Source organism: Primulina eburnea, chromosome 3 (genome assembly GCF_022965805.1).
Source record: "Primulina eburnea isolate SZY01 chromosome 3, ASM2296580v1, whole genome shotgun sequence".
Lineage (NCBI taxonomy): Eukaryota > Viridiplantae > Streptophyta > Magnoliopsida > Lamiales > Gesneriaceae > Primulina > Primulina eburnea.
This window is the reverse complement of record NC_133103.1, coordinates 53,365,268-53,390,929: the sequence shown is the minus strand read 5'-3', so window position 1 is coordinate 53,390,929 and position 25,662 is coordinate 53,365,268. Positions and strand designations below refer to the sequence as shown.

At 36.0% G+C, this 25,662-nt stretch overlaps 1 protein-coding gene and 1 long non-coding RNA gene across 2 annotated transcripts; both read left to right on the top strand.

Moving 5' to 3' along the window:
• Positions 1-15,923: 15,923 nt before the first annotated feature.
• Positions 15,924-19,619, top strand: LOC140827484 (uncharacterized). The gene is made up of 7 exons (XM_073190158.1): positions 15,924-16,632; positions 16,831-17,106; positions 17,323-17,387; positions 17,686-17,833; positions 18,268-18,332; positions 18,423-18,892; positions 19,304-19,619. Exons 1-7 carry the CDS (start codon positions 15,924-15,926, stop codon positions 19,617-19,619), a joined length of 2,049 nt encoding a protein of 682 aa, XP_073046259.1.
• Positions 19,620-20,661: 1,042 nt separating this feature from the next.
• Positions 20,662-21,973, top strand: LOC140828592 (uncharacterized). The gene is made up of 4 exons (XR_012117273.1): positions 20,662-21,139; positions 21,278-21,509; positions 21,624-21,800; positions 21,867-21,973. It is a non-coding gene; the product is annotated as an uncharacterized lncRNA (long non-coding RNA).
• The last annotated feature ends 3,689 nt before the right edge of the window (positions 21,974-25,662 follow it).

Below are 25,662 nucleotides of genomic sequence, written 5' to 3'. Positions count from 1 at the left end.
TATACTATGAAAACCATTTAGTGATAATTTGAATGGGTTTTTGAATTGCTTCTCCTACCTTACCGCCGTTGGTTTGTTAATTATTTTTTTTTTTGCTGCATTACACCTTGCTTTGTTTGGGTAATTAGTTGAGGAGAAATGAGGTGTTTTATTGCATTTAAGTTTACTACCCATTAGAGAATTAAAATGAGGGTATAATTTCACCTAAATGACCATTGAGGATGGTTTGAATGGTTTATTACACCTTTGAATTGTCTTGACCAAATTCCTACTAATTTTGCATGGTATGTTATTATTTAAACCTTGTATTTTAAATTCTTTAGGTTTTAAACATCTATTATATGTATTTTAATGCATTAACATTTTAATTTAAGATAGAATATTGCATGGCATACTTGACCTAAAATTTAAGTATTAAAATGCTAGGTTTTTTTTTTTTTAATTTTTTTGCATATATTAGTCTTAGATTAATTTATCCCCTTTTGTTTACATATTTAAATTTAAGCTTTAATTAACTATTGAACCTAAAAGAACTTATTCACTATTTTAACTCCAACTAATTTAATAAATCCTATAACATTCTTTTTCTATAACTTAAATTATTTCTTGACTTAATTTAAATTTAGGAATATTTTTCTTATTATTAATATTATCTCTAACCTCCAACTTCGGTCCGGCCTCGCGTATTTATCCTGAAAAGAAAAAACTAAACATCTACTTTTAAAATAATTAAAACACTTCATATATATGTAAAATATTCATTTCTAATTTTTAATTAATAGAAATTATGCATGGCTTATACGTAATCTGATTTTCGGGTTCTACAGATATTGTCAGAATTGAATGGAACTCATATATGTTGTTCTTGACATATTAGACATCATAGAATCGAAGTCAGATTAAGAAACGGACTGATTATGGAATTGTTGTGATTTTCTGAAGTTAATTGACTGAGATATGATATCAGATTGTATTGGTATCGATTATGAATTAAGGAAATTGTTATCTGATGATGTGGTATTGACGGAGATACTGAGTTTGTACCGTTATGCCGATGATTTGAATTAAATCCAGATTAATCAGTTTCAGTGTTGAATTGAGATTGGAATATTGATATTAGTATTCTCGATATGTCGTTTCAGATTTGCAGAGACAGTCTTGTAGTGACCCGTTCCAGAATCACCTACTAATCAAGAACTAAGCATGCGATTAACTTAATTAAAAACAATCAGAAATAAAGGCGGAAAACTGTCACCAAAAGATAGTTATACAACCCAATCGAAAATCCAGGACAACTCAACTAAAATGAAATATATGGTACAACCATATCGAATCAAAAAGATACCGAAGAACTAAACCAACCAGCTACTCAACGTCCTCCTCCTCCTCCTCCTGAGCTGTCCAACCTGAGGCCTGCCCCGTGGGAATGGGGTGTCCAAGATAAACAAAACCGAGGACATGAGCGATAAGAACGCCCAGTACAAAAGCATGAGTATACAAACCTATATGAAATGCACATGCTATGATATGATACCAGGGTAGTCAAGAAACAGGAGTAACAAAGGATCTCAATATGCTCAGTCTAGAGGCGCCAAGTGGATAGTGCCGCGCGGTACTCCTCTGTGTCACTGCATCCACTACAAGAACAGACGTGGACCTAAAATGTCCCGGATCACCGAAGCCCTCCGGACCCGTCGGCCACTGTGTACTCTCGGTGTCCATGCGTCCACAACACAAGACAGGGCTGAGCGGCCCCACAAGATATAGCTTATCTCGAAAGAGATACAGCTCAACAGTAAAGGCTATCTCGAAGGAGATACGGCTCAACATGAAATGCAACATGCATCATACAGCGTGACATAATAGCATGCATCATATGACATATATCAATGCACCACATAATCATGCAACACATATAAGAATGTATACTCGACCAGGATATCTCGGATAGTACTTTCGTACCTCTATCACTGCAATCCTAATCCACTGGAAAACCAGACAAACAGGTCTATTCCAAGCCTATTCATCAAGTGAAAACCATCACTAAAACTTATCTACCAGACTTAACTAGATAATCCTGAAATAATAATGATACAATTCCAAACCTTCGTCCGTCGCTAGCCCGCTGATGCCGCTAGCTCCCAACTAGAGCACAGCTCCGCTACAAAGCCAGTAGCTCCCTGCTAGTGCCTGAACCTCGGGAAAGACTAGAAACCTCTCAGAAACGACTAAAACGCTCTGGAACGCTCTGAAATGGCGAGTAAGAAATGAAGCCTCGCGCCTCTATTTATAGCCAATGTTCGGACGATCCGATCCACTTCGGAAGCTCCGATCCGGTACACTCGGACGATCCGAACCCACTTCGGACGATCCGAACCTTGCATGCGTTCTACGTGTCCAGCCACCTGTCTCGGACGATCCGAACCCTTGCTCGGACGATCCGAATTCTGCATGTCTGCCACGGGTCCAGCCACCTGGCTCGGACGATCCGACATCTGGCTCGGACGATCCGAACCATTATCGGACGATCCGAACCCGGTTCGGTCCTTCCGATCCCACCGAAAATAATTAATCCAATAATTAACTCAAATTAGGAATCGGGATACTACATTCTCCCCCCCTTAAAAAGATTTCGTCCTCGAAATCAGGTTTATAGGATGAACAAAAAGGAGTAACAACATTGTTATTATATCTCAATTGTTGTTGAACACAACTGATCTTTGGATTACAGCGGAAAACACACACACACATCCATAGTACAACTACAGTACAACTCAAAAGAGCTCTGGATGCTCCGAACGCATACGACTCTCTAGCTCCCAAGTGGCTTCTTCAGTGCCTCTGCGCTGCCACTGAACTAAGACAAGAGGAATGATCTTATTCCGCAATACCTTGTCTTTGCGATCGAGAATCCGCACTGGTCGTTCCACGTAAGACAAATCCGAATTTAGTTGAACTTCAGAGGGATGCAAGATGTGAGACTCATCTGCTACGTATCGTCTCAACAAAGATACGTGGAATACATCATGAATACTTGATAGGTATGGCGGCAATGCAAGTCTGTAAGCCAAAACTCCCACGCTTTCCAATATTTCAAATGGACCAATAAATCTCGGAGACAGCTTACCCTTGAGACCAAATCTCAAAATCCTGCGAAAAGGCGAAACTCGGAGAAACACTTTCTCACCTGGCTGAAAAAAAAGAGGTCGCCGCTTGGTGTTCGCATAACTAGCCTGTCGATCCTGAGCGATCTTAATCCGTTTCTTGATTACTGCAACCTTATCAATAGCCTGCTGGACTAACTCCGGTCCCTCAACATGTCGTTCCCCAACTTCGTCCCAGAATAATGGAGTACGACAACGTCGCCCATACAACGCCTCAAATAGTGCCATACCAATACTACGATGATAGCTGTTGTTGTACGCGAACTCAATCAAAGGCAAATGATCCTGCCAAGCGGGTCCGAAATCCATAACACAAGCTCGCATCATATCCTCAAGTGTACGGATAGTCCTCTCTGTCTGACCGTCGGTCTCTGGATGATAAGCCGTACTCAAACTTAGTGAAGTGCCCAATGCTGACTGGAAACTACCCCAAAATCGTGAGGTAAAACGAGGATCTCTGTCACTAACAATACTGACTGGCACTCCATGCAGACGTAAAATCTCTTGAATATACAAGCGAGCCATACGATCGAAAGTGAAATCACGGTTATATGGCAGAAAATGAGCAGACTTGGTGAGTCGATCCACTCATGCTTTTGTACTGGGCGTTCTTATCGCTCATGTCCTCGGTTTTGTTTATCTTGGACACCCCATTCCCACGGGGCAGGCCTCAGGTTGGACAGCTCAGGAGGAGGAGGAGGAGGACGTTGAGTAGCTGGTTGGTTTAGTTCTTCGGTATCTTTTTGATTCGATATGGTTGTACCGTATATTTCATTTTAGTTGAGTTGTCCTGGATTTTCGATTGGGTTGTATAAATATCTTTTGGTGACAGTTTTCCGCCTTTATTTCTGATTGTTTTTAATTAAGTTAATCGCATGCTTAGTTCTTGATTAGTAGGTGATTCTGGAACGGGTCACTACAGTCTTGAGTTCAGAATTGAGATTGCTTCAGACCGTGACTACAAACGAAAGGTATAAGTCAATGTGGTATTGGGAGATCGACTTAAGTCGGTTTAGACTTGAGTTTCCCTAAATCTCATACTTTATTTTATTACATTGACATTTGCAGTGAATTGACTGATGTACTTGTTTTCTTGAATTATAGATGACAGGTGTTAGACGAGTAATCTTGTAACAGAAGTGCCTGATAGTGGTGGTATCGCCACGGGCACATTGCACGATGTCTCAAGATAGGATATTAGCGATAGAGCTACAGTCCATGACGGTAAGGTCAGGACACCGGATGTTTGGTTATATCGAGTAAATAGAATGAGAATTCTTCTATTACGGAATTCGATATAGGAACACCATATTTGGTTATATCGAGTAATGGAATCACTGTTCTTTCTATTACGGAATTCGATATAGGAACACCACATCTGGAAACCGGGATCCCTAGACTAGGATTGAGTCTAGTATGAGACGTGGAGTCACGTATATGTTTGACAATGTGATAATGATTTTATTTCAGCTTTTGATATATATTGCTGTTACATGTTACATGCTTTATACTCGTTTATATGATTGCATGTTCGTTGATTTATACTGGGATTATATTCTCACCGGAATTATCCGGTTGTTGTCTTGTTTGTATGTGTACATGACAACAGGTGGGACATGATCAGGGTCCAGGAGATGAGGAGAGATCGTGATAGAGTGGAGACTTCTGACTTGGATTATAGATAGGGTTGGACACTTGATACTAGTTGTTAAACCTTAGTTAAATAAATGTATGTGATACATGATATGTACTTTTACATACTGAGATGTATATATATTTTATGTCACTACGTTCCGCATTTTTTAAAAAAAAATTTAGATCCTGTTTTATAATTGATTAATTAGTCCAATGATGATTAAGAACTGGATTAGCGTCCGGGTCCCCACAACATACAAGTCTATCTAATAAATTTTTTTTTTTATTATCAAAAATAGGATGTCTAATCCATTTTAAAACCTTATTAAGAGGTTTGTAATTTATTACTAATCTAAAAACTCCTCTTTCTTGCTCAAAATGTTTGTTAACATAAAAATTAGTATATGACCAAGAAGATTGAGAAGGTTTTATTAAACATTTTTCTAATAATGAATGAATTTCATTCTTACATAATTTTAAATATTCAGAATTCATTTGGCAAGGATCATGCTTTGGTAGGAATATTTTTTTCATCAAAATTATCTTCATATGGAAGAGAAATAATATGTTTCTTACGATTCCAAAAAGGCTTTGGTAGATCATTACATATTTCTGAAGAAAATTTATTATATATAATTTTAATTTTTTCCTGTAATTTAGGATTTTGTAATTTATCATCTATAGTTAGATTTTTTGCTTCTTCTTTTAAAGAATTTATTTGAAAAGTTTTTCTTTCAATCTTTTCTTGTAATTCATTTAAAATTCTATGAACATGTTTAGTTATGAACTGAAAGGAAATAGGATTACTTTGAAAAGTTCCTATAATACTTGTCTCATCAACATAAGTTAAAGGATATATTTGATAAATAAAAGGAAGACCAAGTATAAGTTGGCTAGAAATATCTTTTGCTATTAAAAAACTGGTTTGAAAACAGTTTTTATCTTTTCAAATATATGCTTTTGATATTTTATAATTTATTTATAACGGTTCTCCTCCTGCATGAGAAAGAGAATGAGTAGTTTTATAAAAATGTTTCGTAGGAATTAATCCTTTCTGTATAACATTTAAATCTGCACCACTATCTATCATAGCAATGAATTTTTTCTTATAAGAATTATCAATTAATAAAGTAATATTATCAATATACGATCTTCTGAGATTATTTTGTGTTGTTACTGTTTCATAACTCTCTTCAAGCTAAAACATTTTACTATATCATTGAGAAGAGTTTGTAAACTGAAAAATAGTCTTTTCCAGAACTTTGTTGTATTCATTTTTACGGAGTTGTGTAACTAAGAGTTTTAGTAGGCTAAGGGTAAGTCCTACCACTAGTAGAAAAATCGGATTTTACTTCGACAGACGTTACTTCGGCAATAATAAATTACGAAGTAATACATTATCAATAACTTCAGTAATAACACAAGCGAAGTAAAATAATATATTTTACTTCGGATGTTTAAAAACACGGGCTTCACTATATTTTTTTATTATATTTTACTTCGGCATATCAATGTTGATGAAGTAAAAAATAAGGAAAATAAGTTCATACTGAAGTAAAAGATGAACCGTATTTAATTAATTTTATATCGATTATATCATATATATATATATATATATCCTTCAATTCAGACGTGCGAGCTCATTTCGATCGATCCACATTTTCCTTCAAAATTAACCCTATTTTCAGTCTTCTTCGCTTCGAACCGCGCCGCGCCGCCGCCATTCCACGCACCGCCGTCGCCGTTCCACCATCGAGAGAGAAGAAGGCGGGACGAACAACACCACCACTACTGTGGGGACCCGGACGCTAATCATCTTCTTAATCTTTCTTTTGGGATTTAATTATCAGTTCTGATAAACAGGGTCTAAAAATTTTTCTTTTTAAAATGTAAATGCGGAAGGTAATGGAATCTAAATAATATACATCTCTGTCTAACAACTACAATTCAGTAGAAAAGTACAATACTGTACAATCTAAGTCTAAGGTTCAGTTACTAAGTTCAAGTAATAACCCAAATCTACAGTAAGTCCGGAATCACCACGCTAACTCTTCTTCTCTCCTCATCCTCTTGACCCCGATCCAGTCCCACCTGTTGTCATGCACACATACAAAACAAGACAACAGCCGGATAACTCCGGTGAGAATAAATCCCAGTATAAAACATGGTAAGCATGTATATAAACAATCTAAATCATAAGACATGCTATCATGAATATATTCAAAGCAATAGATTTCATAATCTATGAAATCAATTCAAAATAAGCATGCAACTCGAATCAGATAAACATGCAACTCAATCAAATCATAAAAACATGATGTCATTACTGAAAGCAATAAACATGGGTTCCATAGTCTATGAAACCACATCCATAAACACATGCAGTTCTAGTCAAATCATGTCTAGACTCGACTCAACTATAACTCTAGGGATCCCGGTGTGAATAAGACGTCAATGGCTGTCACCTACTCTCCAAATCGGGGTGACTGTACGTCTTATTCCTAGACTTCGGTCTGAGCTGTATCGACGGCTGACAAAGGAGTCATAGCTGCTCCTAAGCTGAGATACACCGAACATCTAGATAATTGACAATGACTGTCAAAGACTCTCCTATCTTAGATGCAATGAATATCAATCTGTAAACAAAGCACAATCATATTCATATCTGAATATGGCGGTAATCTCATACACTTGAATACAATTCTAAAATCAAAGCATAAACATCTCAAAGTATAAATAACAGTCTAGTATGTGATTTTATTGGGAAACTCAAAATGAGATCTCATTTGAGTTGTGGCTTCCCGAGTATCACATGAATTATACCTTTGTCTTCCCTGTCTGACGAAGACGATGACCTGTATTCAACTCTGTCCATATCCAATCTGAAAAGACAATATCGAATACATAGTATCAATGAATAACTCAATTCACAATCTGTTCTGATCAATACTCAACTCAGTACATAATCTGATCAATATCTGAACAAGATACAATTCAATTCATGTCATCGATATCACAATACGATCTGAATCAATACTGAATCTGATCAATCTACATCAACTGATATTTCGACGGTATAATAATACAATCTGAATAACCCCGTCAATCTGAACATAACAAATAAAATACCAGAATTCATAATCAATATCAGTACAATCCATAATCTGAATATCGGTACACCTAAATCAGTAATAACTCAACTCTGATATCGAATCTCAATAAATTCAACTCTGAAAATCATAACAATTGTATAACAAGTCTATTCTTTAATCTGACTTCAATTATACAATGGCTACTGCAGTAGAAACACCATATCTGATGCATACTAAATTCTGACCATATCATAAATTCAAATCACGTCTAAACGTAATAAAACTTACGTCTAGTTGTAGCCTGTGTTGATAAAAACACGGTACTGAAGTCGGATTTAAAATCAGACGGGCGGATTTTACACAAAAGGCGTAAGGATTTCTGGAGGAATTTCTCGTGCTTCCTTTCTCGTTCTTCCTTATCCTTTCTGAAGAAGAACTTATATATATATATATATATATATATATATATATATATATATATATATATATATATATATATATATATATATATATATCATACGTTGCATGCTTAAGATACGTGGCTCACTTTTGCCAAATCTCGCTGGCGCTCGGGCGGTCGAATCTTACCGCCCGGGCGCGAGCTCGGCGCTCGGGCGGTTAAGTTCTACCGCCCGGGCGCGGAAGGTTCTGCCCGCGATGTTTGGTTCTGGCGCTCGGGCGGTAATTTAGCGCCACACATTCTGCCCGAACATAATTCCATTGAACATTGGCGCTCGGGCGGTCACTTCTTACCGCTCAGGCGCCACTAGTTCTGCCCGAAACTTGAGTAATTTAAATGCTTTGCCCAATTCAGTCTCGGTATGGTTCGGCTATAATCACAGCAATTAAAATTCCATAATTCCGGATTAACAGAGTCGAAATCTTGGCATTTCATAGTGCTTCTCATGACATAACATGCATTCTCATATCTGCGAATATCGCGTTAATGAAGATTAGGAATTCTCAGGCTTTACATTTCTCGGGCCTTACATTTCTCCCCCTCTTAGATCTGAGTTCGTCCTCGAACTCGCAAGTAATCAATTCAGATATATCAGAAAAAAAAATATATACAGAGTTTTAAATCAAAACTCTCATCTTACTGAATCCATTCTGAAATCTCTTTCTTGTATCAATCTCTGATTTCAAATCTGGAATAAGACTTCATGAAGTATATTGTCATAATACTTCTCAATTTAATTATGACAAAATCAATTTTGCCATGTGGGTTACAACCTCCGTATAAACCACTCCATAGTCTATAATGATCCAATACAGCCAACCATCGTTAAATCTGCTGCTCTCGATCTAGGACATATTCAATCCTCGACCTCAAATACCAATCAACATCATCCGATGTTGGTTTATGACATCTGTTCTTTCTGAAATATCTTCATCTTCCTTCGAAGTTCTTCCAAAGAATTAAAAATCTGTAGTATTCACTGTATAATATCTTGTCTGTAACTATCTCATTACCCATCTGATAATCTGATAGCTATAATTATACAATAGTTCATATAATGACAATATGAAATATCATCTAGTGCTAACATCCAGCATTACAGTTCTCGGGATATCTTCCAATATCTGGATAATACACTCTGACTGTCTGTCAATCTGTGAATAACTTGCAAAATAACTTATGGTAGGATCTGCCATAATTGCAAACTTAATCAAAATCACAATCTGATATAGTCTACTAGTCACTCTGACTATGTTCTGACATCAATCTGTGTCATTTGGTTCTGTTTGTACATCATCTTGTACAACCTAATAGATATAGATTGAACAATCTGTCAATCATAATCATATTATATCACAATCTGGAAAATATTGGGATAATCTCATTACGAAATTCATCGAAATATACTCCCCATATCGAATCAGAAATATACAAAGTCTGTAATAAACTTCTGATTTCTTTCTTTCTGTTTTTTCTGTTAGCGATTCAGACATATCAGTACAATTTCTGCCAACATTTCATCATAAATTCTGCTATAACTGATTTAATCTGTCTATATCACAACTATCTGTTCGAATATCATACATTCTCAGACGTCAGAATGAAAACTGAATCCACTACTGTGCATTTCTGACACTATCTGCGATTTCATATTCGAACCATTCGACATAAACAATTCAGTTAATAACATAAATTAAAGAAGAAATACCTACCTGGTATTCGGCTCTGACTATCGATATCAGTTCTGTTATACAATTCTGAAACATTCTGATACCACAAAATAATCAGTTTCACACAAAACACAGAATCACATATCTGTTATTCTGACTGAGGCTCGGTTCTGATTATCAAAATACAGTTCTGAACATTCTGATCATATTTCTGAACTACTGTAACTCTCGAAATCAACTCTGATACAACTGAACTGTATACAATCTCAACGGTTCACCACAATCTGTATCATATACGGATTCAAAACAACAGTAATAACAAATCAGAAACGAAATATCAATATCCTATACAGATCTAGTGAGTTCAGTGAACTCATAAAATAAGGATTTCTGGTAAATATCTTTATGTCCTTCTGATCAACTGCTATATCTCATCTGCAATTAAAAGATGCTCCCAACACAATAGGAGATGTCTCAAATACTGATTTAAAACAATAACAATACTCATCAGATATGAAGCAACAGTCGAATAAAATAATCTGCCAAATCAGACAATAAATTTCTGACAATTCTGACATTTCTGATCTTTCTGACATCGATATCACTTTCTGTCACTGATCCTAATTTCAACTGTATCACAGTCAATCTGTATACTAACTTCAGATATTGCCTCATCTGAATACCATCTGTTTCAAGTGAAATTCTTATCTGAATCGTTTCTGTATACAATAATCACAGTTTTCAGATTATTCAATATAATCTTCAAATATTCGATTCAGTCAATCAGATGCTGCAAGTAGATCAAAATCTCATAGATACACTGAGCATAAAATCATCAGAACATCTCTGAAGATACGGACACATACCAAAGAGAAACACTAAAGCAGATGTAACTCCTCGTCGATATTCTTCTACCGATCTTTCAATTCATTCTGTATCATTCTGTACATTCAATATCATTCTGTACTGAATCTAAAACAACAATCATTATCTGATCTGAATTCCATTCTGAAATCTATCTTTCTGATATAAAGCAATTCTAAAATCTTATCTGGCAACATCAGCCACTTCACACTTCATTGGCACATCTGCCAATGCTAGGCTCGATTTCAGTGGATCTACTGAATACATAAGGATGCAATCTGCTCATTTCTGTATTAATCGAGTCATAAACAATACATATATCAAAGGAATTCTAAATCTAGAATCCTTATCGTGGTATCTCCACTGATCAGTCATCTCTGATCTGACTCTTACCATTTCTGGAAAAAATTCTCCAATATGTCTGTACTTGTTCAGCATATGCATATCAATAATGCGTTCAAATCAGAAAACACAAGTACATCATAATTTATCTCTATTTCATTCTCATCTTACTGTAATATACAATATATACAGAAATCTCTGATATCCACATTTCCTCAACAAGCAAGGACATCAATACTACAGTACTTACAAACCCAACAGATACAGCATATCTCCATGCAACTCAGTCAAAGATATTCTTAACAAATGCATTAGTATATATCAATACATATGCAATAGAATCATAAAGAATAGTACCTGTTGCGAATTCTGGATCTGTGTTTAAAATGGAACTCTGTTCCCTACAATCTTCTGGAACGCTTCTGGGGACAGACTTTAGCAAAGTGTCCTGGCTGTCCACAAATATTGCATCTACCAGTCACTCCCTGGCATTGCTCGGTGGAATGTCTCCCTCCGCAATTCCTGCAATACACTCCAGTATAGCTCGGACTAGAACTACTGGAACTCGAGGAAACACTCCCTAACTTCTTGAATGGCTTCTTCCGAGCTTTCAGCAAATCTTGCTTCCCACTCGTACTGCCGCGATCAAATCTGAGAGGGGATTGCTGTGTCTGGGGTTGTTTCACACACAACCTCCCTAGCTGTCTAATCAGACTCGCCTCAGCTCTCTTTGCTCTACTCAGGATATCCGCAAAATGGTAAGGTCGCTGCATATTCATAAATGCAACTACCTCCGAATTCAGCCCTCTGATGAACTGATTTACTACAGCTTCATCATTTCCAGCTAAATGAGGAGCAAAATGCAGTAGAGTAGAGAATTTAGCAATATATTGGTCAATATTCAGCTGCCCTTGGCTTAAATTCTCAAACTCTAATTTCTTGTTTTCTCGGTATGAAGCTGAGAAAAATCTTCGATAGAATTCAGTTCTGAATATTTTCCACGACATCACTGTACCTCTCTGTGCCCACATTCTTCTACTGGTAATCCACCAACTTCTGGCGGCTTCTCGTAACTGATAAGGCACCATTTTAACCCTCTGTTCATCTGTACAGTCAAGTAAATCAAACAAGATTTCTATATCATCAAACCAGTTCTGACAATCTTCAGATGTCTCGGTACCATTCAAAACCGGCGGCTGTAATAACTCAAATTCTTTCATCTTTTCTTCTAACTGAGTTTCTGATACATCTCTCTGTTCAGACGAAGTACTGCCCTTTTCTGAAATTCTTCGAGGCGGTATATCTGAATATCAAACAGATTAGTACACAATCTATATAATCTGTCTCAGCCCTCCTCTGATCATATACCTCTGAGTCAGACTCGGTTCTGATCCAGGCTTAACAATTACATGCTGCAATCAACTCAGATACAAACAACATGTAATAGGGAAAGCAATAAATCATGCTAGCACCCATAATGTAAGTCAACATTGAAATAATTCTCATGCTAGCACTCATATGCACGGAAGAAAATTCAATCTACCCCGCTCATTCTCTACTATCTCAATCTAAAAGATCTATCAACTCTGACTATCTCAATCTAAAGGATCTATCGCTCTGATACCACCTGTTGTGGGGACCCAGACGCTAATCATCTTCTTAATCTTTCTTTTGGGATTTAATTATCAGTTCTGATAAACATGGTCTAAAAATTTTTCTTTTTAAAATATAAATGCGGAAGGTAATGGAATCTAAATAATATACATCTCTGTATAACAATTACAATTCAGTAGAAAAGTACAATACTATACAATCTAAGTCTAAGGTTCAGTTACTAAGTTCAAGTAATAACCCAAATCTACAGTAAGTCCGGAATCACCACGCTAACTCTTCTTCTCTCCTCATCCTCTTGACCTCGATCCAGTCCCACCTGTTGTCATGCACACATACAAAACAAGACAACAGCCGGATAACTCCGGTGAGAATAAATCCCAGTATAAAACATGGTAAGCATGTATATAAACAATCTAAATCATAAGACATGCTATCATGAATATATTCAAAGCAATAGATTTCATAATCTATGAAATCAATTCAAAATAAGCATGCAACTCGAATCAGATAAACATGCAACTCAATCAAATCATAAAAACATGCTGTCATTACTGAAAGCAATAAACATGGGTTCCATAGTCTATGAAACCACATCCATAAACACATGCAGTTCTAGTCAAATCATGTCTAGACTCGACTCAACTATAACTCTAGGGATCCCGGTGTGAATAAGACGTCAATGGCTGTCACGTACTCTCCCAATCGGGGTGACTGTACGTCTTATTCTTAGACTTCGGTCTGAGCTATATCGACGGCTGACAAAGGAGTCATAGCTGCTCCTAAGCTGAGATACACCGAACATCTAGTTAATTGACAATGACTGTCAAAGACTCTCCTATCTTAGATGCAATGAATATCAATCTGTAAACAAAGCACAATCATATTCATATCTGAATATGGCGGTAATCTCATACACTTGAATACAATTCTAAAATCAAAGCATAAACATCTCAAAGTATAAATAACAGTCTAGTATGTGATTTTATTGGGAAACTCAAAATGAGATCTCATTTGAGTTGTGGCTTCCCGAGTATCACATGAATTATACCTTTGTCTTCCCTGTCTGACGAAGACGATGACCTGTATTCAACTCTGTCCATATCCAATCTGAAAAGACAATATCGAATACATAGTATCAATGAATAACTCAATTCACAATCTGTTCTGATCAATACTCAACTCAGTACATAATCTGATCAATATCTGAACAAGATACAATTCAATTCATGTCATCGATATCACAATACGATCTGAATCAATACTGAATTTGATCAATCTACATCAACTGATATTTCGACGGTATAATAATACAATCTGAATAACCCCGTCAATCTGAACATCACAAATAAAATACCAGAATTCATAATCAATATCAGTACAATTCATAATCTGAATATCGGTACACCTAAATCAGTAATAACTCAACTCTGATATCGAATCTCAATAAATTCAACTCTGAAAATCATAACAATTGTATAACAAGTCTATTCTTTAATCTGACTTCAATTATACAATGGCTACTGCAGTAGAAACACCATATCTGATGCATACTAAATTCTGACCATATCATAAATTCAAATCACGTCTAAACGTAATAAAACTTACGTCTAGTTGTAGCCTGTGTTGATAAAAACACGGTACTGAAGTCGGATTTAAAATCAGACGGGCGGATTTTTCACAAAAGGCGTAAGGATTTCTGGAGGAATTTCTCGTGCTTCCTTTCTCGTTCTTCCTTATCCTTTCTGAAGAAGAACTTATATATATATCATACGTTGCATGCTTAAGATACGTGGCTCACTTTTGCCAAATCTCGCTGGCGCTCGGGCGGTCGAATCTTACCGCCCGGGCGCGAGCTCGGCGCTTGGGCGGTTAAGTTCTACCGCCCGGGTGCGGAAGGTTCTGCCCGCGATGTTTGGTTCTGGCGCTCAGGCGGTCATAAATTACCGCCCGGGCGCCACACATTCTGCCCGAACATAATTCCATTGAACATTGGCGCTCGGGCGGTCACTTCTTACCGCTCGGGCGCCACTAGTTCTGCCCGAAACTTGAGTAATTTAAATGCTTTGTCCAATTCAGTCTCGGTATGGTTCGGCTATAATCACAGCAATTAAAATTCCATAATTCCGGATTAACAGAGTCGAAATCTTGGCATTTCATAGTGCTTCTCATGACATAACATGCATTCTCATATCTGCGAATATCGCGTTAGTGAAGATTAGGAATTCTCAGGCTTTACATTTCTCGGGCCTGACAACTACCACCACCGTTGCAAGCACCGAGACGGAAGAAGCGACTGGAGATACACCACGTTCGCTTCGAACCACCAACACCATCGCCGTTCCACTCACCGAGAGGGAAGCAAAACACCACCACCACCACCGTTCAAAGCATTGAGACGGAAGAAGCGACTGAGATACACAACCGCCGTCCCCCGCGCCTTTGTTTCTTCTCCATTTTGACTGGAACGATATTGCTTTACCTGTGTTAGTCTGTCACCAGTTCCCGAGGTATGGTATTGATTGGAACGATAATTGGTTAATTTCTTGTTGTCGCCTTGGTTGTCCGTCTCTGGGTTCCTAATTTTCGGCACATGTGAGAGTAATTCAAATCAAAATTAATTAGGAACAATGTTGCTTTATTTTCATCAATAGGTAGTCTTCTTTTGTTTTTTTTTCATTCAAGAAATTAAATTGAAAGTGACATTACTAAATGTAATATTTTCAGGTTTAGATCAAATTTATTGTTATATATTTCTGGTATTTTGCTGTATGGAAATGAATAAATCTTGGATTCACTCAGATAGAAGGTCAAAAAAGTACGAGGAGTGTGTGGAACTTTTTATCAGAGGTTGTTTAGAGAATCCCCATATTGACCCCAATTTAATTCATTGTCCTTGTTGCAAATGTAAAAATCTTAAAAAAGACCAGCTAAGTCCATTCGAGAGCATCTTTATTTCCATGGTGTTAGTCAAAATTATGTGAATTGGATTTGGCACGGTGAGTCTGCTGAAAGTGATAAAGTAAATTGGAGCACCAACAAGGAGCCAACTGGTAACTATCATGGGCACTTTGAAACCACTAATATGTGTGAGGCAACATATGATAACTATACAGAAAATCCAGAAGCGTTTATGGAATTTTTGGAGGAAGCAGATAAACTTTTGTATAATGGATGTAAGCGTTACACAAAGTTGAGTGCAATTGTGAAACTATACAACACTAAAGCAAAGCATGGTATGAGTGACGCTTTATTTTCCGATCTACTAATGGATTTTGGGGATATGATACCAGATAATCACAAGCTGCCAACCAAAATGTATGATGTAAAAAAGACATTGAGTTGTTTGGCGTTGAGTCATGAAAAGATTCATGCTTGTTCCAATTATTGCATTCTTTATAGGAAGCAATATAAAGACTGTGTAAACTGCCCTAAATGTGGCTTGTCACGGTGGAAGCTAACCAAGAAGAACGTTGAGAAGAAAGGTGTTCCTGCAAAGGTGTTGTGGTATTTCCCTCCCATACCAAGATTTAAGCGCATGTTTAAATCTCTACATACCTCCAAAAATTTAACATGGCATGCAGGAACCACAGGAGTTCCCGGTCAATTATGTTATCCAGCTGATTCACCATCTTGGAAGTTGGTGGATCATATGTGGCCCGACTTTGAAAGTGAACCAAGAAATCTTCGCCTGGCACTTGCAGCTGATGGCATTAATCCTTATAGCAACTTTAGTAGTCGGTACAGTTGCTGGCCAATTATGTTGGTCACCTATAATCTACCTCCAAACATGTGTATGAACAGAAAATTCATCATGCTAAATATGCTCATTTCAGGGCCTAAACAGCCAGAAAACGATATAAATGTCTATCTTGTTGTGTTAGTTGAAGATTAACGATTGTGGGATGGAGTTGATGGTGTCTATGATGCTTATCGAAGACAATTTTTCACTCTTAAAGCAGTCTTATTATGGACCATCAATGACTTTCCAGCCTATGGTAACCTTAGTGGATGTACTACACATGGTTATTATGCATGCCCAGTATGGAAAGAAGATAATTGTACAAAGCATTTGGAAAATGGGAAGAAAATGTCATTTGTTGGTAATAGACGATTCCTACCACAGTTTCATCCATATCGGAGGCAAATGAAAGAGTTAGATGGTATGGAAGAACATGGAGAATCATATACACCATTATCTGGGGTTGCTTTGTTTGACAAGATTTTTGACATAAGGTGTGTTTTCGGAAAGAAGATTAGTGTGAAAGGTAAAAAGTGAAAGAATGCAAAGGACAATAATTTGGAAGATAGTAAAGAAGAAAAAGATTTTGGATCAACAAATTTCAGAAAATGTTGGAAGAAGAAATCAATTTTTTTCAATCTTCCTTATTGGAAACACCTGCATGTTAGGCATTGTCTCGATGTGATGCACATAGAGAAAAATGTCTTTGAATCTCTCATTAATACTTTGATGAATGTTAAAGGAAAAACCAAGGACAATGTGGCAGCTAGGTTGGACATGGTTCAATTGGGAGTTAGGCATGAATTGGCACCTAAATTTTGTGAAAAAAGAACATATCTTCCTCCTGCTGCATGCTCATTCATAAAAAAAATAAAAGTTACAAGTTTGTCAGTCGATAATAAATATAAAAAACCCAGAAGGTTTCTCATCGAACCTGAAAAATCTTGTGTCCTTGTCTGATTTGAAATTGATTGGCTTGAAATCTCATTATTGTCATGTTCTAATGCATCATTTCCTACCAATACTCATACGTGATGCGTTACCAAAACATGTTAGATATGCCATCATAGGATTATGCTTCGTCTTCAAAGATATTTTTTGCAAGGTGATAGATGTAGCCAAGTTAGATAAGCTGAAATCTGACTTGGTTGTTACACTCGGCTTATTGGAGAAGTATTTCCCCCTTTCTTTCTTCGATGTCATGCTTCACTTAACAGTTCATCTTGTCAAGAAGTTCGATTATGTGGACCAGTGTACTTCCGGTGGATGTACCCGTTTGAAAGATACATGAAGGTGCTTAAGAGTTATTTAGGCAGTCGAAAACATCCTGAAGGTTGCATTGTTCAGAGATATTCAGCCGAATAAACAATTGAGTTTTATTCGAAATACCTAAATGACCTTGATCCTATTGGGGTCCCTCAATCAAATCGCGATCCCAAATCAAACATTGCTGGCTTCTTAGCATGCAAAACAACAATTATAGTGCCACAAGTTGACCTTCAACAAGAACATTTGACTGTGCTGGAAAATACAGAAGAGGTATCTCCCTACATTATGTAAGTGTATTGCATTAATCTATAATTATGCACCCATTTGATTGTCAATATTTAATATCCAACACAAATTGCTATATAATATTTCCACAGTGAACATAAATATTTCTTGAAGTCAATGTTTTCAAAAAAAGATAAAGATGAAAGGTGGATACAAGATGCTCACAATAAGAAGTTCATTGACTGGTTTCGTGCAAAGGTTATGTGGATAAATCTGCTTTATGCATTTTGCGGTGAACAGTTTGTAGCTAGTATTTTAATCACCCTATTCTAATTGTATAAATGTCAGGTGGATGCTGAAATAGATAGCTGCAATGGTGGAACGACATCAACATTGACATGGCTAGGTCATGGTGGTCCACGTGGGCAAGTCATTAAGTATAGTAGCTACGTGATAAATGGAAATTTATACCAAACAAAGGCACGGGATGATGAGAGAGTTTGCCAAAACAGTGGGGTTTCTCTAGTTGCTAGCACAAGGCTTGTCTTTAGTGCCAAAGATAAGAATCCCTTGTTGATTGATGTGACTTTCTATGGAGTGATTGAAGAAATATGGGATTTGGACTATCATCAATTTCAAGTTCCTCTTTTCAAGTGTTCGTGGGTTTCAAATGACAAAGGAGTAATAAAAAATGATGACTGTGGATTCACCTTGGTCAATATGAGAAAAATAGGGCACAAGAAGGACTCATTTGTCCTTGCAAGTCAAGTCAATCAAGTCTTTTATATTGATGACCCATTACAAAAAGGTGGTCAATTGTACTCCTTGTGCCAAATCGATGTTACGAGGGAGATAATGATGGTTGGACTAGTATTCCTGATTCTCGACCAATTGATGATGTTGATACTCATTGTATTCCGACTCATAAAAGTTACTTTAGATCAGAAACTGAGGGTTGCTGGGAAACGAACAAGAAAAAATGTTGTTTTTCACTTTTATGTCATGTTTTTTGTTATGCTATAAACATAACCTCATTGCTATTATTTATGTCATGTTTATTATTTATGTTAGGTTTCTACAAGTCATGTTTATTATTTATGTTATTATTGTTTCTGATATTATTTATGTCATGTTTATACATGTCTTATTAGAATTATTGTTTATGTTATTTTAATGGTTAATGTTATTGTGTAGGTTTTTACATTGGTTTCATTCATGTAAATATGTAGAAAAAAGCTCAATGGGTCGTTAAAAAATGAAACAAATGCTACAGTTGAGATGATACAAGGAGTACATGATGATAAGCTAAATGAAGTTACTAATGCAGAGCACCCTGTACTTACTGATGGAGAAGAACATCATGTAGATTTGCAGAGGAACAAGCGAGGCCCTACGTTGATGGGTAAACTAATTGCTACTGCCAGATGGGGGAAAAAAGCAAAGATTGATTATGATGACATGGGGCGGCCAGCATACAATGCAAATGGAAGGGCTTTACCATCGTACATTGGTTCTATTGCTAGAGCCATGGTGCCAATCATATAAAGTCATGGCCTGAAGTTCCAGAAAACATAAAACAAAAACTGTGGGAAGCTATTTCGGTAAGTACAAGCTTCAATTTGAATTTACAGTCATACTTGCACCTCTAACTAATCTGTTTTTATTGCAGAATGTCTTTGAACTAGCGCCACAAAGTGACTATGCTGTGATGAATTCAGCATCTCAGAAGTGGCGAGATTTCAAAAAACAAATTGACTAGTAGATTTGTTTGGCCGAACAAAGATAATCCTGAAAAGTTGATTTCTCCACCAAGTCAGTATCAACTCCCACTAGCGGATTGGAAAGCATTTGTGGATGCGAGACTGGATCCATCATGGGAGGTACTTTAATAATTGATATGTTTCCTCACGAATTTATTAAATTCAATACTTAACTGAGCCAACATAATGATGTAGGTTACTCATGAAAAACAAAAACAACGGACCATGCATTGTAAATATCACCACAGAATGTCTCGCAAGGGTTACATCGGCTTGGAGGCTGAACTGGTAAGAAACAGAGCAATATATTTGTAATTTTTAGCATGTTCTTCATGTTATTAAACATATGAGTTTTGAAATTGTAGCGGAATAAAAAATTGGTTGCTGAAGATGAGGAAGTTGATAGATCTGTGCTTTGGCGTAAAGCTCTAGAAGACAAATCTGGCAACATAACATGTTCGGAGACATCAAAAGTAGCAGAAAAAATTGTAAATGTTTAGTTTTATTCAATCGCCATATTGCCTAGATAAATAACACTATAGTTTGTGAATTGATTTTTCATGTCTCCAATTGTAGGATGAATTGTTGGAAATGAAAGGCAAAGGAGAGTTCAAATCTTCTGGAATGAATGATGTGTTAACCGCTGTCTTAGGAAGCCAAGAACACTATGGAAGGGTTCGGGGTGTGAAAGGTTTCGTAAAACCAGAAGTATATTTTAAAACTCCAAGAAAGAGGAGAGAAAAAATCTCAAAAGCTGTGATTGAAAATGTAAAAGCACAATCGGAGGAGACTAAAAGTTCGAAAGCTGAATTGGAGATGCTGAGGTCTCAACTTGCTGTTGTGCTTCCATTAATCAATGATCGATCTTCTGAGACTGTAGCATCAAACAAGTTCTCAGGAGTGAAAGGCTCAAAATTGTCAGATGATGTGGAAGAAGTTTATGATTGCGGCACTTCAAATACAAAGGTTGTATGTCTCTGAATTTAATGTCAATTAAATTCTATTCACCTCCATATAAAAATATATCATGTTTTTTGTTCTTGAAAGGGGAAAAAATGTCACCTGGCTGTAAAAGAATGCGAAAACGTGGTGGCTTATTGCACAATAATATCAGAAGGAGGTCCAAATGTTATGATTCACCATGTTCCACTTGGGGAAGAGAACTTCAAGGTATCTATTGATGTTGTCTTAGATGAAAAACCACAGCTTCCGATCCCAATTAAGTTTGGACCAACAATCATCAATGATGTTGTTGGAGTCATTGTTGGTTGGCCTAAAGAGTTGGTTATTTTTCCAACGACAAAGGTACTTTAGGTTTTCATTTGACTTTTTGTTTGCAACTGTCAGATATATTGCTCGAACAATGTTTTATTTTAAAATACTTGTATGAATAATATTTTAAATTGTAGAGGAAGAGGAAACCTGAATCATTTGCGCTTGCAGATGTTCCTGGTCAGCGCGAAAAGTTCAAAGAAATTGAGAAAACATTACCCATGTCGTGCAAGTATACCTACTCTCATGTTGTTAGATTGTTGAATGAATCGGATACCATATACATTAAGTTTGAGGACGCTATGTTTGGACGTCCTAAAAGCATACGGTTGCTAAGAGAAGATATCTTACGCTTTATGGAGATGAGGGAGATAGGTGCTAGACAAATTTTAGTTTACATGGGGTATATATAATGTCTAACTTAAAGTATTTGTGCATTTATATAATATTTTTTGTGGTACTTGTTTATATTTTGAAAATTTTCTAAAAGATATATTTGTGCATCTATATCTTGCAGTCACCTCTACAAATATTTGAAGAAAAAAGACAAGGCTGATTATTTTTCGTTTGTGGATCCCGGTAATATACCTACAAGCCCGATTGGAACAGATGGCCGTGACTTATCACAACATATTGCTGACCAGTTGGAAGTAGTGTGTAGAGATAGCATCTGCCTCATCCCATACAACACTAGGTAAGATTTTAGTTATTTATAGATTTCTACTTCATGAGTGTCAATACTGTAATTTCATTTTTCCAGGTACCATTGGATCTTAACAATCGTCAACGAAGATAAGAATATGATATATTTATATTGGATTCTACGTCTAACAGGAACCGAGATGATACATGGAAAACTATTGTGACAAAGTAGGTAGTATCTTATGTTGATTTTGAATACATTAACTTATAAATATGCAAAAAAAAATAACTTCTTACTTTTTAAAATGTAATGGGGTGAAGATGTACAATGCCTCGAAGGGTATTTCTAAAGGGCCAGGTTTTAAAATATTGACGGTATGTATCGTATTTATTTATGAATACATGAATTTGTAGTGGTTATTAATTAGATTGTGATTGTTGCATTAACTTTTCAATTCCATTATAGGGTAATCTGAAACAAAGTGGTCCTGTTGAATGTGGATATTGTATGATGAGGTGCATTAAAGAGATAGTCGATTGCAATGATCCACAGTTGGAGAAGTTGGTGAGTTTCTTCTTGGGATAAATTTGATTGATTGAGATGAATTGTTTCCATTAAGATATATTTTATTGTTGAGATAATGTGTTGCCATTGAGATATATTTTATTGTTGATCTAATTGCTTGAGATGAATTGTTGTCATTGTGATATATTTTATATTAGTGATATTTTAGTTATCAAAGTTGTCATCTTCATGTCTTCTGCCAATTTTAGTGATATTTTACAGGTTTCTACCAATTCTGTAAAAATGGTTTTCTTTCTTGCATAGCTTTATATCCAAGTTGTCATCTTCATGTCTCCACTGCCTTCGTTAACTTGTAGCCGAGAATTGGAAATGCATATTTTGTGATTTTTGGACTTTTCTGCCGAGAAATGGTACTTTCACATTAACCAAAAACAACTCAAAAATGAAATTCTAGACATTTTTTGGTTATGTGATTTTTGGAATTTTCTGTCCAAGCATCTGTGTTTTCAGTTGAGAAATGGAACAGTCATAGTGTATGCTGATGCACAATCAGATTTTCCTTTGAGTCGATTCTTGGTTGCATGCTTCATTAATTGGTTTCTCAGTTTTGTGAAGTTCTCACACACGGCTGTTAGCAAATCTATAATTTTTTGTCATTATATCTCCATTATTTTTTTATTTAAGTGCCAACATATATGTAATATGTTTAGATTCCATCAATTAAAATACTTTTTAAATATATATCTCTCAATTTTTATTTAAAATAGAAGAATCTAATGTATTTTCTTTTTTAAATTTCAGTTTGCAGGATGCATCAAGAACCAATATTACAACAAATCTCAATATGACGAGGTCAGAAGTGAATGGAGTGAATTTATTTACTCCTATGTAGGTGCTTAAATGTATGGTGTACGTTGAGATAAATATTTTTTTGTCATTGTGGATTTTTGGATATACTTTTGCTTTTGTGGATACATTTTTGGGTTATTTGTGGATTGATGAATATGTAATTGTGGATTCGTGGATATTAATCATTTTTAGCTGGATAATTTATGAATTTAATTATTTTAGTGTATTAAGTCATATATTGCGAAGTCTTTTTTTAACAATTACTTCATCAAAATAAAAAATAATGAAGTGTAACAGGTAAATTACTTCGTTGTTATTTGCGAATTGTGAATTAACATAATATTAAATACTTCGTCAATAAGAAATCAGACGAAGTGATAGAATTAATTTACTTCGACATTGTTCTATAAAAACGAAGTTGTTTTGCGCAATTATTTCACCAAAATACAAATTATTGAAGTCTTTCGAACCACTTACTTCGTCACTAAATGTAAATTGTGAAATAGCATAATATAAAATACTTCAACAAATAGGATAAATGCTGAAGTTATAGATTATATTAACTACCACAAATGGGATAAATTGTGAAGTTGTTTGCATCAATTACTTCACCAAAATACATAACTACGAAGTCTTTCAGATGAGTTACTTCGTCACTCAATGTAAATTGTGAAGTAAGATATTATAAACTACTTCGCTAAATAATAATTAAGACGAGGTTATATATTATATATTACTTCACTATTTACAAAAATCGATGAAGTAAAACACATTTCTTACTTCGGCACTGGTCTAATTCTGGACCGGTTTTCCTTCGAAAACCGGCCAAAGACTTCAGTATTTTCAATCATACAACTTCGGTTATTATGCGAAGTAAAAGCGACATCTATTACTTCACGCCCATATACTTCGGCAATTAACTACCTTATTACTTCATTGAATACGCGAAGTAAAGCGATTTTTCTACTAGTGTACTGAAGTGAGTGTGTACAAGTGTTGTACTGTAAAATCCAAAGTCTTTTAGTGATACCTTCTGGAAACAGAAGAAAGGGAGACGTAGAAGATTTTATCTTTGAACTTCCAGAAACAACCATTGTTCTACTGCCTACTGTTTTATTATTTCTCATCGTACTCCATTGGATCGTTTCCGCACTTATTGTGATATATTAGACTTACATTCGAAAAAGACCAAATATAATCTCTAATAGTGTAATGCCCAAGAATTATAGAATTGATAAATCGAGATTATTAACCTTCATTAACGTAAGACTCGGAAGATATGAAAATGCATGACATGCAATGAGGGGAGAAAAGACGTGAGAAATTAGGGTTTGCAAGACTGCACCCGCGGTGCAAACATGACCGCACCCGCGGTCATAAATTATGAATTATGCAAGAAAGGCCGAAGCCACACCGTACCCGCGGTAAGAACAAGACCGCACCCGCGGTCGTGAATTTCAGAAAATGGAATTGGTGCCGAAGCATTAGCGCACCCGCGCTCCTGGAGTTACCGCACCTGCGGTCGTGCGTGTAACTTGAAAAATAAGACACTTGCCCTTAGCCATGCAATAAGATGTGTTGTCGATTCCTTCACTCACCATTTTTCAGCAACAGAGAACGAGAGAGGAGAAGGAAACAAGGGAAAGGAAAGCTAGCTTGTACAAGATTTAGACATCCAAACGTTAATTCGATTTCGGTTTTGAACTCCTCGTATCATTAGCTACAAGAGGATGTAAGTTTCCTTCAATTCCTGCATGATTCGAGATATGGATGTTGGGGAAACTTTAATATGCTCATAGATATGTGTTCTTTAGAGGATTATGAGTGTATATTTGGAATTGGAACGAAGAATTAATATCGAACTCAATTGTTATGATTTTCAGTATATTCTTGATTGAGCATATTCAGATTTTAGAACTTGGAATGTGTTATGAGGATGATTTTGAGTTGAGATTGATGCATTGTTGAGATATTGATTATTGATAGAGTGACCGGTATCAAGAGTTCATGTCGTTATTCCGTTAAAATTGTACATAGAATGATTATTGAATTGTATAAGAATTGCTTTGAGTAGTATATTGATATGATACTCCTCTATATTTCCAATTCAGATTGATATGGATCAGATTCAGTATTGATTGAGATTGATCAGATTCAGTAAAGATTTCGATTGTATCGTAATATTATTGATATGCATTAGATTGTATCTTGTTCGGATATGGATCAGATTTTATATACCGATTTGTGTAGTGATCAGAACATATTGTGTATTGAGTTATTCACTGATACAACGTATTCGATATTGTCATTTCAGATTTGATATGGACAGATTTGAATACAGGTCATCGTCTTCGTCAGAGAGGGACGACAAAGGTATAATTCATGTGATATTCGGGAAGATACAACTCAATTGAGATCCCATTTGAGTTTCCCAATAAAATCACATACTAGAATTATTGTTGTTTATTTTATGATATGATTTGGATGTGTTTATAGATGTTATATTCATATCATTTGAAATGTGTATGCTTTGTGTATA

Bases quoted from the DNA above. Each gene is read 5' to 3' on its own strand.
- LOC140827484 (XM_073190158.1), top strand. From the start codon at position 15,924: ATGTGTGAGGCAACATATGATAACTATACAGAAAATCCAGAAGCGTTT. The intron at 17,107-17,322 runs GTAAAAAGTGAA...TGAATGTTAAAG, and splicing joins AAAGAAGATTAGTGTGAAAG to GAAAAACCAAGGACAATGTG. The intron at 17,388-17,685 runs GCACCTAAATTT...ATTTTTTGCAAG, and splicing joins TGGGAGTTAGGCATGAATTG to GTGATAGATGTAGCCAAGTT.